Source organism: Clavelina lepadiformis, chromosome 8 (assembly GCF_947623445.1).
Source record: "Clavelina lepadiformis chromosome 8, kaClaLepa1.1, whole genome shotgun sequence".
Taxonomy (NCBI): domain Eukaryota; kingdom Metazoa; phylum Chordata; class Ascidiacea; order Aplousobranchia; family Clavelinidae; genus Clavelina; species Clavelina lepadiformis.
In genome coordinates, this window is record NC_135247.1 from 16,114,460 (window position 1) to 16,130,014 (window position 15,555).

Sequence of the window (15,555 nt, forward strand, 5' to 3'; positions counted from 1 at the left end):
CCTGAACCTGTAGCACCAACTATCATATAAAGACAATCTGGCTAAAGATAATGATGCTTAATTTGTTTTTCATCATCGCTTAACCAAATGTCGAGTGTACAACTCTTTGGCGGGCCGGAATTTTCATTAATAGGCTGCTATAATTCACACTCACTTCAATATATTACGCTACATTGTTGCAATCTCAATCATACCAATCACAAAAACAGCAAAAGATATGTATTCACACTTCAACAACACAGCATTATAAAAAAGTTTAGGTTAAAGCTCGTGTGCATCTCTCTTTTTATCTATAACGACTAGTCTACTCTACAGACAATCTCGTACTTAGTACGAGATACTAGTCTACCGCTTTCGCACCAGTTTTATGGCGTACCAATAGACTAGTACGACGTACTTATGGCGTAACAATACCACAATTTTTTCAAACAGTGCTAACACTGCAGTTTGAAACTCAATAAGAAAGAGCTGTTCGCGGTAATCTTGTGATAACTAAATAACATGTCTCGGGCCAAACGATTTCGCATGGCGGGCCGGATCCGGCCCGCGGGCCGTAGGTTGCCGACCCTTAGCTTAAGTATTGGTCAAAATTAATTATACAGTATTCATTTATTATAAAGACAGATAAAAGATGAGTATCTCAAACTTTGGTACAACTGCTTCCAAAAAAATTACTACTCAAACTAAAGTTATAGGAATTAAAAGTAAATTGTCAAAATCTGGGGATGTTATTCAAGGAAATCTTGATTTAACTGGCTATAGTTTTAAAAATTAAGCTAACACTGAGAATGAAAGTGATGGTAATAATAAATTTTTGCACAACGCAATGAGTAATGTTATACGCTTTACGCCTTTGGTAAGCTATGAAGATAGTATCCTATAAGGTTCAAATTTAACAATAACTCCGGACTCCCTTCACTGGCACTTCTTTCCATTAACTTATCGCTTACTGTAGCGCTATTAACTCTCTTTTTCTTTTTTCCACAACCGTAAGCACAGCATTGAGTTCCCCTTTTATCCATGTTTTATATAGATTACAAAATTGACAAACAAATGTAATAATTTAACGTTGGACCTAACAGCTTAAAAGCCTTATAAAATCGTGTTCAGAGCCCAGTTTGGGTCCCTTACATAGATATCTTATATATAATAACTAGATATCCAACTCTCGCTGAAAAGTGAAGCAAGCCTGCGATGACACATGCGCCCAAAAGCGTTGGGAGAGAGTGAGAGAAAGGCTAAAAGCCGATTGTAAATTCGTTCTGTATAGGCCTAATTCTATTGAAGTTTTTCGAAAAGCCGAGCTGTTTGCACTGCGCTATCACCGATTGTTTTTGTAAATATTTGTATTTTAGCTGTATCAATGAGTAAGCTTGCCTAGGCTAATTGCCTACCGGTACCGTATAGGCCTAGCATAAGGCAATGTGGTTGCCCTTCATTTGAGTAAGAGTTGCATGATCCAAAGCAAATAATTGATACATAAATAATTTCTTTCAACAATTTATTGCCAGAAACATCCTACCATTCGCACAAACTGCTCGCTAATGATACCGGTACGGTACGGGCCGTTCCAGTATCTGGGCCCATATTTAAACGCCAAACACCCTTTAACTATGCAATTGAGCTTTAGCAATATTGCTTAGCATCGTCTGCATCAAAAAACGTCTTTCTATTTCATAACTATTTTCCAATGTCACATAATCTTTTCATATGTTGCATTCAACAAATATGCGCCAGAGCATTTCTGGTCGCATATGTTGACAAAATGGCGGACCCATACTGGCTTCACTTCTTAAAGCGCAAGCGCAAGGTAGTTGGATATCTAGTTATTATATATAAGATATCTATGGTCCCTTACCGTTGTCGCCAAATCTCTTCAATTGGCTCCATTTTTGATTGGTCGACAACAATAATAAGGGCAATCTAGTGTTTTATAGGATATCTATGGTTTGGATACTGTACTGCATTTTATACCTAAAGAGGTCGTACTTGAAACCAACATAGGATGTCTATAGTTTGGATGGTCACGGATCGCCACTTCCCGTTTTTGTGAATGTGAGTATTCTGTCTTTAGACTTGGACCAGTAGCCTATCAGTAGGCTTACCATAATTTTGTGGCTTCAAAGCGGGACGCTTTCGAAATATGACGTCACAATAAAATTATTATCGAAAACAATGAAATAAATAACAAAAAAGATTACGAATTCTTCTTCAAGAAGTACCGGTACGCTACACAGCAAAAACAATAATAAGAATATGCTAATGTTCGTGTATGGCTTCTATGCGGTATGCCTATGCTGGCTGACTGAATGCCAAATCGGGACGTTAGACCGACCGATCGGGACGCCGGGACAAGACGTTAAAAAGGGGGACTGTCCCGGCTAAAACGGGACGTATGGTAAGCCTACCTATCAGGAATTAGGTGGAAATGTGTCTACTTGGCTCTTTGAAAGTTGAGGATTGCCAACCACTGTTCTAGCTACTAGCTGATAGAATCATAGAATTTCGTACTGTCTATCGTTTAGTGCACTTTTGGGTCTCAATATTGTGCCCTCTCTTGGCCACAGAAACGGGATTCCGATCCCTAGGATGAGGTTTCTTTTGTGTGGGTTTTCTAGAATCTAGAACATCCAATTGTTGTGAACTTAAGAAATTCTTTGTCATTTTAATCTAATCATGTCACTTTAGGCCTATGTATTTATTTCGGCTATTAATATACGTGTTTTTAATGTTAGAGAACATATCCTCTACATCTTCCAACAGTATATTATTTTGGCCTTAAATTCATTAAAGTTAGGAATTATTTTGTGGGTTTGGTGGCCATGCTAACCTACCATCTTACAGCACATTTGTATTATTGCCATCTTGCATGTTTTAAGCTCTTGAGCTTTGCCACTTTTTCCTGCTCGTTAATTGTCCGTGAGCATGTGTTTTATTATGCTATAGCCTAGCTTATAACTACAACGGTTATAGCATCGTTACTTTCGCTCTGTACAGTTAATGGCGAAAAATGAACAATGTCATACAATTCAATACAACCAGTAGTACAGAAAGTCAATAAGCCTGCAGCATTAAACAACAGTTTTAGTCTGACGGTGGTAATTATGTAGGCCTTGGCATTAATACTGTAGGTAATATGTATAGGCTAGGCGGGTCTAGTACAGAAGTACACTACCACTGGATGCTTGTGCATACTAGACCCCAGCTGTTCAAATTGTGACGTCATTTGTTTGTGTACTTCTGCACTAGACCCGGTTATGTTTTTATAGGCCTTAAGCTTAAAACGTGCTCAAATTTGAGTGACTATTTCACTCTAAGTAGGTCCTGTAGCCTAGGGTTGCCATACCGTCCGGAAAATTCCGGACATGTCCGGAATGTAGGGTTAAATTTTGCGTCCGGGAGGAATTTTAAAAAATGCTCAAATGTCCGGAATTTTATGATGGGCGTTTTAGGGGAATTAGAATTGCGGGAATAATCCTGTAAATCAGGGGTGTCCAACACGTGGCACGCGACGTGTCTGACCTAGACCCTAGCCTAGAGATCACCATAGCCTAACCCTAGCCTAGAGATCACCAGAGGTCAAATCAGAAATAGCCCAATAGCCTAGTGCAGTAGTTCCCAACCTTTTTTAGTCACGGACCCCTTTTTCAAGCCTGCGGACCCCTACCTAAAATTTGCCAAGAATTCAATCAGAAAATATCTTGTTATTTAATGCATAACCTACTATTGAGGGATATTTACTGTAATATCGGATATACTTGAGAGCTGCTGCAAATTTAAATGAAATAGTGTCTTAAAATGTTTATGATTCTCTTCTTTCGTTGCACAAACAATAGAGAAACAAAGTAGCCTACATGCAACCAAGACACTCACGGACCCCCTTACACTATCTCACGGACCCCCAAGGGGTCCGCGAACCCCAGGTTGGAAACCACTGGCCGAGTGAATTCACGACACTATGTTCAAAAATCCACTCCGGTATACAATGGATAGGCAAAGCATTGCTAGTGTGACGTCATATTGACAGACAATGTGTTCATACCTCATTTTTAAAAACCGCTAGTGGGCACTAAAGAGTGTCCGGATTTTAGGCCACGAAAATATGGTAACCCTACTGTAGCCCATATTTAACAAGTCAAAAGTAAATAGGCGGTTAGGTCTAGTTTAAGAGAATGGGCATGCCAAAGTTAATTGAAGTTATTTCCAGGGTGCATTCCATGTGAGTTATGCCAAAGATCCCCAGTGTAATCTCCAGTTTGACCGCAGCATGAAACGGAGCCAATTCATGGCAACTGCACTTCCGTTTTTCTCTTGTTTAGACAAAAAATAGCAGTGTCTTCTTTTTAATTTTTTTTTAGAAGTTGTAGTTGGCATAACATCTTCAGCATGGTACGCCCGGCTGATCTTCGATGAACCCATCGCACGAAATGCACCCTGCAGGCCTGGAGCTATTCGGGGTTTAATTGACTTAAGATTAGAGGGAAGATTTAGGTTATGTTTCAGTTTCTATCTTATTATAAGATTTAAGTTAGGTAAACCAGGGACCAATAAAAAATAGCTTTGACTGCACAACTTTTTCCGGAGCAGTAGTGGCGACCAAAAAATTAAGGTAATAATTGCTGGTAATACCTAACAACAAAATTAACAATTACATTTAATTAATAATATACAAATGCAACAATTAACAATGGGGTCGGGATTATATCCCAACTGGAAAGTACTGCAGTTTTCAACAAGAAGTCATGCGTGCAAAGATGCAAATTTTGGTGTGCATTGAATCAGACTAAACAAAGGTTAATTTCAAGAAGATAAAAGTTGCCTTGTTTTAGGGAATTCTTTCTTTGTAAAACTTAGCAAAATATACCGTAGGGTAACAGCTTATTCCCTGAAACTGTTTTACATTTGCCGGTTCATTGGTTCTGTGCCGTAGTGAAAAGTGTGTTTGCTGCACACATGAGATTCATCAACAAACACGCCAATTTTCTTTTCTTCCTGCTGATTTATAATAAATAAAATATTAAGGCTTTAGTGCATGCTATCATACCAAAATGCCTGGGTTTGGTGCATGGTAATGATAAATAGCTTTGTAGTTATAGAGATTGTTCAGGTGATTGGTACATCTGTATATATCAGCTATATAATGCGCACTGCTGACTAAAATTATCATAGTGTATATAGCCAACTAAATTACCAACTGGTGTATCTTATGGTTCTAGCAAGGAATGCCGTTAGTGTTAACATAAACATGTCTGAGCCTGACAGCAATTCTGCTTCTCCAGTTAAGAAGTTTAATTACGCTGACTTCACTGACAAAAAGATATTGGGGGAAGGTTCTTTTAACCAAGTCTATGTAGTACGACATCCCGAAATAGGACGATGTGTGGTGAAAATTGTTTCAAGATTGTTTTATGCAAAAGAAAGGTTTGTGTTTTTTGCTATTGTTATATATATATATGTTTTGTGCCCTTTTTGCAGTGAACCAAATTAAAAGGTCTGCTGTTTTTGGATGAGAAATACACAGCAAAGTTAGCACTTAGCAAACATCTGAGTAGTGTATTGTGTTGGTTAAATGAATGATGCCCATACAATAGGCGTCAGTGTCAAAGTTGTTGAATTTTCATTGATGCATGTGCATAACATAGATAGTTTCTTGCATCACACACTTGCCATGTTACTGTATGTATTTAAATAGAGTCTGTTAACACCAAACCACAATGTGGTGCAGGTCAAAATTGGTGTTCTGTAGGGATGTACAGAAATCTGAATTTTATACATAAAATTGCCCATTTTTGTTGTACTTACGACTGATTCAGATGGAATCTTTTACTTTTTATGAAGCAAGAAAAAGCCAAAGGCTCATGCAATGGTGTATTACTATTTAGGATCCCAACTGAAAAGTATGACAGTTTTCGACGAAAAATCGTATGTGTAAAGCCACGAATTTTAGTGTTTATTTATTATAAATCAGCGTGAAGTTAAAAAAGTTTGGCGTTCACATTACTGAACTTCATGCGTGCAGGTGCCACAGTTTCCAACTTTCCACTGTGGTTTAGGATTATATTGAAAGGGAGAAGGAACGAAAAGCTTTTAAACGCAGGGTTTAAAATTTCCACATGTGTTCTTTCACCACGCCAAAATACACAAAAATTTTGTTTTCACTTCTCAAAAGCGCTTTGAAATGAAATGTACCATATTCTCATACTTATCTGTACAAGAGCTGCCAATTTATGGTGCTCACCAATTTATGGTGAAACGCCATATACCTGCCCAGGGGAACAACTTTACATTGCAAGGTCCAAGCTGTAAGATCTCTGAAAGCTGACAAAGCAGCTGAGTGTAATGGAATTGACCTGAAATGTAGAAGGCTAGAGACCGAGGAGGAATCCTTTGGCCAAGCCGTGTGTGTCAAATGGCAGGAAATTTAGGTGGTTTCAATTCAATTGAAACTGTCCTACAATAACTATGACTACAACCATAAATCGAGTATGCAAAGTGTGGAAATGATGCTACTAAACTATCTAAGACCTAAGTGATATCAAACTGCACGAACCCTACGAAAAACATCGCTTTCACGTCTCGTGCAAAAGTAGATCGCAAACTACTTTGATAGAGCTATGATACGCAATTAACTTAGGGAAAATGTTTGTCAAAAAATAAACCTAATCCATTACGATTTTAGTAAATGACCTTTATCTACGTTTCAGCTTGCGTTTCTGTAAGATAAAACAAAAATAAATAGAGTAATGCTTTATAAGAAACGACGACTTTCTGTAAAAACACACTCAGTAAACGTTTAGTTTGTTCAACTTCATCCTTCTTTGGCCATCGTGACACAAGGTTTATCATTTACATACGTATATATGTGAAATCAATTTCTGCATCACATTACTTTGCATCGATGTAAAAATTAAAAAGCATTTAACGAGATGTCTATGTATACGCTATGCACAGTGATGTGATTTTGTGCTACTTGTAACAATGTAGAATGAAGTTAAAGCTGGAAAAAGAAGCCGCCGAAATGTTCAATCTAAAACATGAACATATCCTTCCAGGGTATGGGATTGTTATTGAATCTGCTCACTTGTGCCTCGTATACGAGCATGCTGAGTATGGCTCCTTGACAGATGCCCTGCGTCGAATTTCATTGTCTTGGCCCTTGAAAATAAGAATTGCTTACCAGGTGAGATATTTTCATACATGATTAAAACAGCATGGCTGTTGATTCACATGTGAACACAATTTAGATTTATCATCCCTGGTGTTTTGTCATTATTTTTAGACCGCATTGGCAATGTGTTACCTGCATAGTTTTACGCCACCTATCATTCATCGTAGTTTGAAAGGCTCCAATATACTGCTAACAAAAGAGTTCAATGTAAAAGTAAGTGTACCCCTGGTTGTATGTGTCTTCAGTTATCAAAATATCACCATTTCGTGTTCCTTGTTTTTAAAATAGAGAACATGTAATTCTCTGTGTTTGCTAATTGAAATGCATTAGAGAACTAACCAAATTTATACTCAATCAGTCTCAGAGGATGCATTGTAGATATATTTTCCGATCATGCACTTGATTCCACACAAACTTGTTTCCAACCAGATCAGTGACTGTTGTGCCCCTAAGACCAACAACTGGAACATACAAGCAACCCACCAGAAAGAGATCACCGATCGACGACGGAGAGAAGCTGGTGAAATTGCTGTAAAAAAGGGTTCGATGTACGCTCATATTCCACCTGAAGTCATCCGCAATATCAACACCAAGCCTTCCCCCTCATACGACATGTATTCGTAAGCATTCCACTGCAATATACAAAAACGTGATTTGTATTTTCATTTCAAGTCAGGAAGGGCATTGTTTTTATTTCATAGATTTGGAGTTGTACTATGGCAAATGATGGCGAATAAAGAAGCTTTTGCGGGTGAGTTTGACTGTTTGTGCGGCACAAATTTTTATGGCACAGTTTGTTATGCATTGTATTTGTATGTTATCTTATATTGTGGTTTGAGTCATAGAATCTACATGTTTCAAAGCACAAGACTTACTTTCTGTAGTTTAATAAAGCTATTGATGGAGAAACTTTTCATTGGCTGGTCCAAAACTGTGAATTAATTTGTAATTTACAGTTTGCATTTATCCATTATGGCCAGCCTGCTATTGGTAAAAGATATGATGTCCATATGAAATTACAATGCAATCTCAAAAGTAACTGCTCCTCGCTGAACAGATAACACAACGGGACAAGTTTTCAAGATGCTTTTGGACAATAATGTGCTCCCAATCGATGAGCTTATCTCCGGTTACCCTCTTGTTCTTTATGATGTCATGGATCAAGCATTCAATGAACCTTCATTACGGCCCTCGTTTTCAGGTTTTTATTTTTTGCAGCGGAATTTTGAACGAAAACATGTTCCGTTACATTGAGAAAATGAGCCTGTCTTTTCAAATTAATACCACGGGTTTCAATAATGTTTTTAATCGCCATAAATCAGCATATTGATTTCGAATGTAGCTGAGTTACAACATAGTCCTTTGCAGTTCTGTGCTCTAATAACCAAGCTCGGATGTTTTAAAAACCAGCAAAGTCTGGCTGCAATGGGAACAAGAACATTTGTTTTTTACGAATGTTTGTTGTAATGCAGAGGCAGCAGCAACGCTGAATCCATTTTATCAACTCCACGCTGCCATGGCTCTTAAAGATGCAATCGAATGCCAGCAAGCATATGTGAGCTTTTCGCTTGACTAATGCTGTACAATTTGTAGAAAAGAGCAAAATGCTTTTTTGATTAACAAATGTGTGGTGATATTTCTTGTCTTTTAGCAATACGATTCACTTTGCTGGAATGTTACTTATTGCACAGCTCTTGCAATAAGAATGTTGTTAAATTTTTTTTATTTTGATGTAGGAAAGATATAGAGTAATCAAACGTGATCGTTTGTCAAGTCGTAACTTGGATTCACAGACAGATTATGTAGGTTACACATTTTTTTGGCCATACAGTACATTGCCTGGGTAGCATTTTAGCATTTCTGTGCAAATGTCTTCTGATATATTTTTCTTAAAATGCATTCGAAATTTCTTGCATTTTTAGGCATCAACATCAACTGGCAATAGCAGCGAACGTACATTTTCTGACACGTCCACAACAAGTAAATCGCCTCATGTGCATGAAAGCGGTCAAATAGTCGACACTTCTGCCCACGTTGCCAGCATTCCTCCGGTACGAAAAAATGCTCCTGCAGCTTTACATCCTGCTTCCATGAAGACAACCACAATCGGAGCACAGCCGGTGAGTTAACATTCTCGTGTTTACAGAGATGCCGGACTCGAATCAAGCACTAACGATAATTCGATTATTGACCATTTTTGTTAATTCTTAGAATTAAGAGTCTTACAAGCAGGTTCTGCATTGAATCTATAATTTTCTTAAGATACACGAAAGAAAGGTTTTATTCCAGAACTGACCTTAAAATGGTAGAATTAATAAAAACATTTAATGATTATGCAAAAGCAAAAACATGTTGATATCTACCATTCATTACTAAAGTGCCAGGTTCAAGCACGATTGTCGGTCACCTTGCACTTGAATTAATGAGTTTAAGCACAATGACCAAAGTTAGGAGATTCAGAAAAACAAAAATATAAAAGTTTCTTGTTCTTATTTCCCCGTATGTAAATCTTTTTTAATTCGGCACATCAGAGTCAACCCAGAGATGTTATTTTCCTCTCTGCTTTGAAAATTTTCTTGCAACTTTTTTGAATAGTTTATGCTTTCTGAATCTTTGCCCTGATATTTTACTTTTGGTGCTGCAATTAGATGGAAGACAGTGATGAAGAAACGGATAAAATACCTTGTTCTCCACCTATATGTCCTCCAGAATTTACATCTTCCTCCACAACTCCTTCAGATTCATCATCCATCATAAACAATCCACTTACTCCTGCTCCACCTCCAAGTATTTCAGAGCCCAGATCTTCGAGCAAATCTGAAGAAGACAAGAAAGAGGACAAACCAAGTGAGAAGTCATGTTCTTATCACTCGGAGCTTCCAGATCAAGATCCCAAAGCTCAGCCGATTCCTGAGCAAGAGGATCCTATTGTCCGTCGACAAAGTATGAAAAGTTGTTTTAGTTTGTAGTTTAAAAATTTAAAACACTTTAAATGTTTTTTTTTTGAATAATTTGTTTGGAAATAGAGTTGTAGAGTGTTGAAGTATGTTCTTGGGAACTTCAGTTATTGTATCAGTAACCAGTTGTTGAGAAAACATCCTCAATGTGTTCAAGCAACGCCCAAGTAACTTTCTAAAAACTTTCAGCTGCAAACTTCAACATCAGTGCTGGCCAAGTCAATGTGCAGGTTGGACCCAATATGAGGATGAACTCTGATGACCTTTCAGGATCAGCTGCTCCTGTAGAGATTCCTCCAATTGAAATCAGCATGATCGGAGCCAGAAGTGAGCACCATATCCCATCAACTAACTCTAATTACAAAGAAGATGAAACCGAACTTTTATCCTGCTAAATGTTGTCTCAACTAAAATTTGAGATAAAAACTACAATATTTTACTCTTTTTAATATTGTTTTAGGTTATTTTTTATTTATATTTTAGTTATATTTTTTGTTATTACAAATACATCCACAGATTCCCAAAGAATATTAACCACCGATGATATATATATTGTTGCTGACAACGTTGGTACAAATTGGAAGAGATTGGCGAGAAACATGAACTTGTCTGACGGTCAGATCGACGAAATAAACCACGACTATGACAGAGATGGGTTGGGTGAAAAGGTAAGCATCAACTGCACGCCAATTTCGAAAACTTTTCTAAATATTCCAGTAAGGTTTGTGAAACCGTGTTGGTCTTTTACCACACTCGTTGATATGCTAGGCAAAGTTTGAAGAGATGTCAGAGTTAGAAGAAGTTGTTTACTATCATGCATCAGTTAAACTAATCAAAGGGAATGTGTATTTGTAATAACAAAGCCTATTCCAATTGTAGCAATAAGTTGCGGCTGTGTGTGAATGATAATGAATGATTGAATGATTTCATCAGAGCTCACGTACATTTGCTGTATTAAAGATGACACAACGTTGATCTTCTAATGTTTATGATCTCCTTTTTTTTGGTGGACTCAACATGGTCGGCCATGCTCTTGCATAGAATTACGCATGTTTATAAGATGTATAGAAGTTATCATTACACACTAATGTCGTAATATCAACGTTTCAATCTAGGGATAATTTCAAACTCCAAACGCTTAAACAAATGAATGTGTTTGGTTCCAAAGTGAACTTATTTTATCATTTGCCTACACGTGTTGGTCGGTCCTGCATTTTTTTCAACAAAATGTTATATTTAGGTATATCGCGTCGTCCGCAAGTGGGAGCAAAAGAGCGGCGGTGCGGTCACGGTGGGACAGCTCGCACAAATCCTAATTTCGACCCGTTTGCGAGACATTGCTAGCAAGTTACCGGCATAAGCCCAAAGAGGTGCGCACTGATCTGCGCAGCGAAAAACCTTTCGGATAGGCCTGGTGCCTTCAGCTGTTTGGTGCTAACGTGTCCTGGGGCACAGCTCGGTAAAGTGATTTTTTTCAAGTAATAATGATGGTGTTAAGTCTCGTATCAAGCACTTAAATCAAGGTTCAACAAACCCTCATCCTTGTCGAATTAAATTTTTTTTAAATGCAAGTTTCTATTTATCCTTCTCGTGGTGTTTGCGTTTCAGTAAAAATGTTTGCATAAATCGAATACAAAATAATAATCGTTTCTACTAAACCATAACTGAAGCTTGTATTTACAAGCGTTAGTTATTGTCACGTTGACTATAAACGCATTTACTTTTCTATAGTTTAAAAGTCTCTTGGAATTTATTTACTTTTATATATTGTTTAAATCACTTTTTTTCTGTGTCCATATGTCATTATAAATGTTTTTACCGTAGTAAACTTAAATTTTAATGTGAAACAACTAATTTTAAAGTCATAATTTTCATACCGCAATTCTCAACCAATCAATCTTGATTATTTTTTACGTAATTCCACAAACAATAGGACAGAACTGGCCCCGTATGAGCTTGTGCTTTTAATATGCTAATTGCTGATGTTAGTCGTTTGTGCAGGTATTCATTGAACCAGCACTGGGTGGTTGTGTCTGACCGACTGTCATTATTTCAAGCAATTTTACATGTTTTGTTGTCTTAATTCTAGGCATTGACATTTGTTTTTCTTTAAAAATCGTATCATACAAATCAAAAAAATGCGAATACTCCGTTTTCTTTTTTATAGTACCAGTTTTCATCGTTCCTGCATGTGACTGATTATAAATCAAACGCCGTAATGTAGGGTTAATACCCGTCTGTTGAAATGTTATGTACTTATAAAAGCAGTATCTGCAATATGCGTTGCTTGACTTCAGAGAATAAGAAGCTAGCTCAGATTTTTAGCAGCCTACTTGTAACTTCTGATCAAAAAGCTTCTCGAAAACGTTCATTCCCATCCGATTTTGATTTATTTCGAACGTACTGTGCAGCGAATCTTTTTCTCAAAAATATACAGAGACTGAAGTAAAAAAACCCACAAAATAATCATTAGTTTTTGTACAATCACGGTGAGGTTTCGTTGGTTCCGTTGACCTCCAAGTTGACCTTCGCGATAGAATTGTCGGTCTCGTTTCTCGGCAGGTCGACCGAACTCAAATTTTCCAAGGTCAAATTGTTGTTCTTTTCGGGGGTTATCTTACGTCGCAGTCTGCCACTGGACTGTGCATAAAAATGAATAAAATTATGAAAAACTAATCGCCCAAAAATAATGAAAAAGTGATTAGGGGTTGTGTTCCTTTCAAACAAAATTGATACTCCAAATGCAAAGATATTGAATGTCGATTTGGACATTTTACTAACAGTTTGCTACTTCCTTGAAATCCAGAACTTACATTCTCATCAATCGTCTTCCACTGCCTCCTTCGACGAATACTGACAAGGAAGCATTGGTGCAGACAGGAGGTCATCAACGTTTTAAAACCTTGCACTGACAACATACTGTAGACAAGATAGATGCAGAAGAGCACAAACGCCAGTGTTAGGATAATATACAGGGGCGTGAGATTACTGAACAGCTTTGGTTCCGTTGTGGTCGCTGCAGTCATTGTAGTGGCGACTGTACTTGCTGTAACATAAACCATACAGCAAAAACTCGTTCCGTGAAAATACACTTAAAGACTTTTGTGCAGCTACATCATGTTTATGCATGAGCATTTCAGCCTGCGGACATCTCTCTAAATAGCACTGTCGAAACAATCGAAGTAAACTGCAGCTTTTTAACCTGATGCTGTAGGTGCCACTGTTGTGGCGGTGGTAGTAGTAGTGGTGGTACCGTTGCAAAAGCTCGGTGAACCGGTCGACTCATCTGTGTTGTCTCCGCACGAATCCAACCCATCGCACTCGAGTTCTTGATAAATGCATCGGTCGTTGTTACACCTCATTTCAAGGCTGGGGTCAACGCAGGGGTCTGAAAAATAAGAGCTTAGTAATAAAATCTTACACATAATTTTATTGCTTATTTGATTTCGAAGATAACCTAAAGTAAAGTTTGTTGCTCTCCCAAGTTAATTGCCAGCTTGAGATGAAATTCGAAACTAAAGATAACTTGTGTCATTCAGATATAGTATTCAAATACTCTTAAGCTTTATATCAGTAAAAATTTACCCCGATCATCTGTGTAACCCAGATAAAATCCAGAAAAATTGGCAGTTCTGCGGTCCGATATACTGCTCACTTGAAGCTTCAGAGTCATCCAAAAATCTGCGCTGAGGTATTCGGTGCTAACAACGTCGTCGTCTGCAACAAGACCTTACAGTTTGGCCTGTCGCTTGAAAATTATGTATTTTTGATACGTGGTTGTGATCATTCCCACCTGGACAGATGTTGGCGAGAACCGGGGCTGAATCTGTGGCGCCGTTGTAAATTGTTAGATTGGTGAGGCTGCAGTCTGTGGGTGTTAGACTAAAATATCTGCGCAAGCAATATAACAAAACAATTTTGCTGTTTGAAATGATTACAGGCAAAAGATAACAAAAAACTCATCTAAGAAATAAGGGTTCCGCTAAGAATAAGTTATAGAAAAGGGTCCTACAAGAATTTAAACCGTATCTTCTGGCGAAATCTGAGGGCACGTATTGTAAAGTAGCAGACAAAATCGTTTGAGATCGGAGGAATGATGTCAATAGGTTGATGAGAATAGACTCTTCCTCCGGCTACCTGTGATGTCCTTCCGCAACCTCCGCCTGTCAGGAGGACATCTAGGCAAGAACAGAAGCGTGGTACGGTTTTTACCACAAACGTGAAAGCGCAAGATTTTTCAAAATGTCCTCATGGTTACAATGTCAACAAAATAATCTCATAATCAATTATATAATCTCTTTGATGTTAAACGTTATGGTTTCCTCGTATGATCAGACAAGATGTAGAGATGAACTTACGTTCCTCAGTTTGACAATATCCCTGGTTTTCGAAGAAAATAGCCACGAAATACATTACCAAAAGTTTTCTATCCATTTTCTTTTACTTGAACCGCACTGATCTCAGTGTTCTGAGCAACAATAATCTCTTTTAGTTTTATCCAGAAATTGAGTTATAGTTTGCTGCCGTAAAAGCTCCCTTACAATGTAAATGATGCTTTCAAACCTTGCTCTTGCGTGACCATGTTGAAACTCTATCTTTCTTTGTGATAAAATTAAACACCCCCGTGTTAAGGAAAGCTATACAAGGTTTTCATATCCCAAAGCAAACATTGAACAGGATTTTCGCTGTACGAATAATCCAGGTATAATGTTGTCATGACTACTTTTACGTCGGTTTTCCGGAGTTAGTGCTATGTGCTGTCGAAGTTTCAAAAGGTTGTTTTTTTAGTAATCTTCGCAGAGCAAAGCGATAAACGTAAAGACGAATGTCGTTCTCAAAGTAAAAAGCATGATTAATAAGTTGACATGAAATATTTTTCCGTATATTTGACAGGGGTTTGTTCTTTAATTTCGAAATGATGTTTAATATTATTAAATCATACTTTATTAGTTATATGTTTATGGCTCGCAGCTTTGTGTTATTGTTTGCTCATAAAGTTTATACAAGTACACTTTCTCTATGCTTGCAAAGAATTGACGCGGTTGTTTTTTTAATACTTGTTAAGTTTTAAAAGGCTATAACGTTATTGCCTTAGATGCCCGGAAATTGCACTTTCTCCCATTGTCACGTCACAAGTGAAAGTGTGGGCGTAATCCTGATTGGTTCAAAGCATAGTAGAGATAAGGATTTGTGAGAATTTTTGACAAATTAAAATTCTTCTTTTCATCTCTAACGAGATTGCTATTTCAAGAGCAGGCAATTCTCACACGACAAAATGATCGCCATTCACACAACTCGTCACCTGGACTTTAAGTGACCATCAAGAATAATTTGTTATGACACAAGAATGCAAACGATTGTTCTTTTATGACGAATGAAGCGACCCTTGGGTCAAATTGAATCGAGTATTGACTCTCAAACGTCCGATTT

The 15,555-nt window shown here is 37.6% G+C and overlaps 2 protein-coding genes across 2 annotated transcripts; one reads left to right on the forward strand and one right to left on the reverse strand.

Annotated features, from left to right (window-relative positions):
• The first annotated feature begins 5,028 nt into the window (after nucleotides 1-5,028).
• Nucleotides 5,029-12,344, forward strand: LOC143469521 (receptor-interacting serine/threonine-protein kinase 1-like). Its single transcript, XM_076967255.1, has 13 exons — nucleotides 5,029-5,421; nucleotides 6,985-7,180; nucleotides 7,280-7,381; nucleotides 7,598-7,788; nucleotides 7,870-7,919; nucleotides 8,226-8,369; nucleotides 8,641-8,723; nucleotides 8,905-8,970; nucleotides 9,091-9,288; nucleotides 9,817-10,111; nucleotides 10,315-10,452; nucleotides 10,642-10,793; nucleotides 11,366-12,344. Exons 1-13 carry the CDS (start codon nucleotides 5,207-5,209, stop codon nucleotides 11,483-11,485), a joined length of 1,950 nt encoding a protein of 649 aa, XP_076823370.1. The 5' UTR covers nucleotides 5,029-5,206; the 3' UTR covers nucleotides 11,486-12,344.
• A 158-nt stretch (nucleotides 12,345-12,502) lies between these two features.
• Nucleotides 12,503-14,709, reverse strand: LOC143469522 (uncharacterized). Its single transcript, XM_076967256.1, has 7 exons — nucleotides 14,484-14,709; nucleotides 14,138-14,303; nucleotides 13,919-14,016; nucleotides 13,711-13,842; nucleotides 13,328-13,513; nucleotides 12,939-13,171; nucleotides 12,503-12,765 (listed from the first exon to the last, which is right to left on the reverse strand). Exons 1-7 carry the CDS (start codon nucleotides 14,557-14,559, stop codon nucleotides 12,610-12,612), a joined length of 1,047 nt encoding a protein of 348 aa, XP_076823371.1. The 5' UTR covers nucleotides 14,560-14,709; the 3' UTR covers nucleotides 12,503-12,609.
• Between the last annotated feature and the right edge of the window lie 846 nt (nucleotides 14,710-15,555).